The sequence below is a fragment of the Camelina sativa genome, chromosome 20 (assembly GCF_000633955.1).
Source record: "Camelina sativa cultivar DH55 chromosome 20, Cs, whole genome shotgun sequence".
Classification (NCBI taxonomy): Eukaryota; Viridiplantae; Streptophyta; class Magnoliopsida; order Brassicales; family Brassicaceae; genus Camelina; species Camelina sativa.
In genome coordinates, this window is record NC_025704.1 from 20,823,937 (window position 1) to 20,826,902 (window position 2,966).

The 2,966-nt window shown below is 40.1% G+C and overlaps 1 protein-coding gene across 1 annotated transcript; it reads right to left on the reverse strand.

The window, feature by feature from the left end:
- On the reverse strand, positions 366-2,074 carry LOC104772711. Its single transcript, XM_010497295.1, has 3 exons — positions 1,022-2,074; positions 754-950; positions 366-675 (listed from the first exon to the last, which is right to left on the reverse strand). Exons 1-3 carry the CDS (start codon positions 2,072-2,074, stop codon positions 366-368), a joined length of 1,560 nt encoding a protein of 519 aa, XP_010495597.1.

Genomic DNA, 2,966 nt, shown 5'->3' on the forward strand with positions numbered 1-2,966 from the left:
AAATTTCTACTCAACACATACCTAACTCATAGCATTTCCCGCAACATTAAAGGCAAAATATATGACAATTCAAAATGATCAAAATTAAGAGTCTAGTTAAGTAAGCCAAAAAAAATTACTTGTAGCCCTCAAAACCTAACATTCTTCACCAAAGAAGCAACACCATCAAATGGGATTGCTACACCTACTCCTATTGTGTCATGTCTTCTTGCATCTTGAACACCTATTAACTATCACAGTGACAGATGAAGATTTCTGAAAAAAAAATAGATGAAGCAGGTGAAAAAAAAATAGATTTCTACAAATTAATACATGATCACTCGCATGAGAAACAGGTGAATAAATAGATGAAGCTTAGCCCATTCTTACCGGATATTCACCAACATATGGATTTCTACTCTTGGTGGCCTACCAAATGGCCGGCTGGCCTTTGGTGTGATTATGTCCCTCCTAACAATTTCATCGGCCATGCCCAGATCATTGGGATTAACTTCAGGGTTGATTACTCTTGCGTAAGTAGCTGCCCATGTAGAAGTCTTATAATACTCGTCTACTAGTGTTGCTAGTGGAATACCTTGGTAGTTGGCAGCCAACATTGCATGTCCACAAGGGACCTTTACTTGATCGTATTGTTTGCAAGTGCACTTTTTCAAATCGAGAAGGACATGATGCTTCCTGTTGAACACCCCCACAATTTCATAACTCCAACTTGAAACAGTTGCAACCTTGCTTCTGTTAACTAGTGACATATACTTTGTCATTTGTCTATCAACCTTCGGAGTTACCAACTCTTTGTGTTTAGCAGACTTTTTTCTCCATGCATTGAACCACCGTGTTAACATATCCCTAATAAACTTAAGCAACTCCACTATTGGTGACGCCCTAACCTTCCATAGTGCTTTGTTCAACGTTTCAGCTATGTTGCTAGTCATAAGATTGTAACGGTCTCCCTGAAAATATGCGTGTGACCAATGAGCAGCACCGATACTGTCAAGCCATTTAGCACAGTCGATGTTTTTGCCTCTAATATGTACATACATTGTCCGAAAGAGCCAATTGTGAAGGCATATGCAGCATTAGTGACCAGTTTTGCAAGACCTTTGTTGTGAAATTTAGCATTGACATTCCTCGCCAAGTGGACAATACAAGCTCCATGATGAGCAAGGAGAAAACCCCTCTTTTTAGCAACGTAAATGGACTGATGCCTGTTAGAAATGATGGTCAGTGTCTTGCTGTCTGCGATTATCCGTTCAACCTTTTCAAAGAACCAAGTCCACGCATCATCATCCTCACTATCTACAACAGCAAACGCTAGAGGGAATACTTGAAAGTTACCATCTTGGCCACTTGCTGTCAACAACACTCCTTTGTACTTACCAGTTAGATGTGCCCCATCCACAAGAAGAACACGTCTCAGCTTACTAAAGCCTTGTATTGATGCACCAAATGCCAAAAACGTGTACAACAACCTTTCACTACCATCTTCCTCGATTTCTATTTTGATATTTGTTACAGTACCGGGATTTGCGAGCTTCAAAAGATGCAAATATTCAGCCAGATTATAATATGATTCTTCATCACAGCCAAACAAATCTTCTATAGCTTTTTCCCTAGCCCTCCAACACTTACTGTATGATGCTGACACCTTTAGGTCCTCAAGGACCAATTGCTGCAGGTCCATTGGTAATGGGGCTTTAGATGGATCGCTTAATTTTGCTTTGAAGACAGCAGCAAAAGCTCGAGATGTTGTCTTCTTCATGTAATTTCTCCTTGTTTCAACTGGGCATGTGTGTTCCAAACATGCTTTACATATCTCATAGTATCCATTTCTCAGTTCTTTAGCCATAATCCTCCATTCGCATCTCTCACCAGACCAATTAAGAACAAAGTAGTCTCGCTTCTTATGGGTTTGTTTAAAATGGAACATATTCTTAACTGCATATATGGCTAAACCTATCTGGCAATCTTCTTTATTGGTGAATACCTTGCCCTTGTATATGCCTTTATCATTGTCATCAATGTGAAGATCAGAAATCTCATCCCTCTCATATTCTAGGAATAACAAACTACTCATCATCAACATCCTCTAACCTCGGTTTCGGTTAAGTTGGAATCTCTTCCTGTCCACCATTATGTGTCCACGAGGTTACGGTACTTTGGATAGGTTGAATGACTGCTGGGTCACCACTCAAACCAAAAACTTCACCATTATCCTTACCAAATTTCTTATCTTTTAATGATATCCCACCGTTGACGACAACCCTATGGTCAAAATATTAATTTGTGGTACACATAATTTCTACAAGATTTGCACGACCAAAATGATCTCCCACAAAGTTTCCCCAAAATTCTTTATCATAACCTGTAGGAGTAAGAATCTCCTGAGTTGGTCCTTCTTCTTCTTCTGCGTCCTCTTCTTCTTCAGAACTATGACCTCAGTCTTCAACATTACCGTCCTGGCGAACAACATTACAACCTCGTTCCCAATACTTTGACTCTATTTCAGCCACCTCAGCCAATAACGCTGGATCAACCTGGGTGGTAGGTATTATGGGGATTGTTGATTTGGAACCAACAGTTGCTTCCATTGCAACATCAACATCAATTAAAGGGTTATTGGTACAAAAACTACACTTCCCACACTTACCGTTACCGAAACTACAACCAGAAGAACTTCCGTCAGACACACGCTTCCCACTCTTACCATTACAAACTCCAATCTTAAAATTTTTCTCCATTTCAGAAAGACCAGCGACGACCACATCATCCAGTTGGCTTCCAAGAGTGGCATCAATTAATGGTGCCAACTCATCATCGCTTGTTCCAAAACTACATCCAGGCGAATTAATGGAGAGCAGAATGCCACGACCGGAAACATCAGAATCTCTATCCCCTGTATTTAACTCATCTGTGTTTGTACCTCTATTTCTAGACTCTTTGAAGTTGACAAACATATTTAAATGACG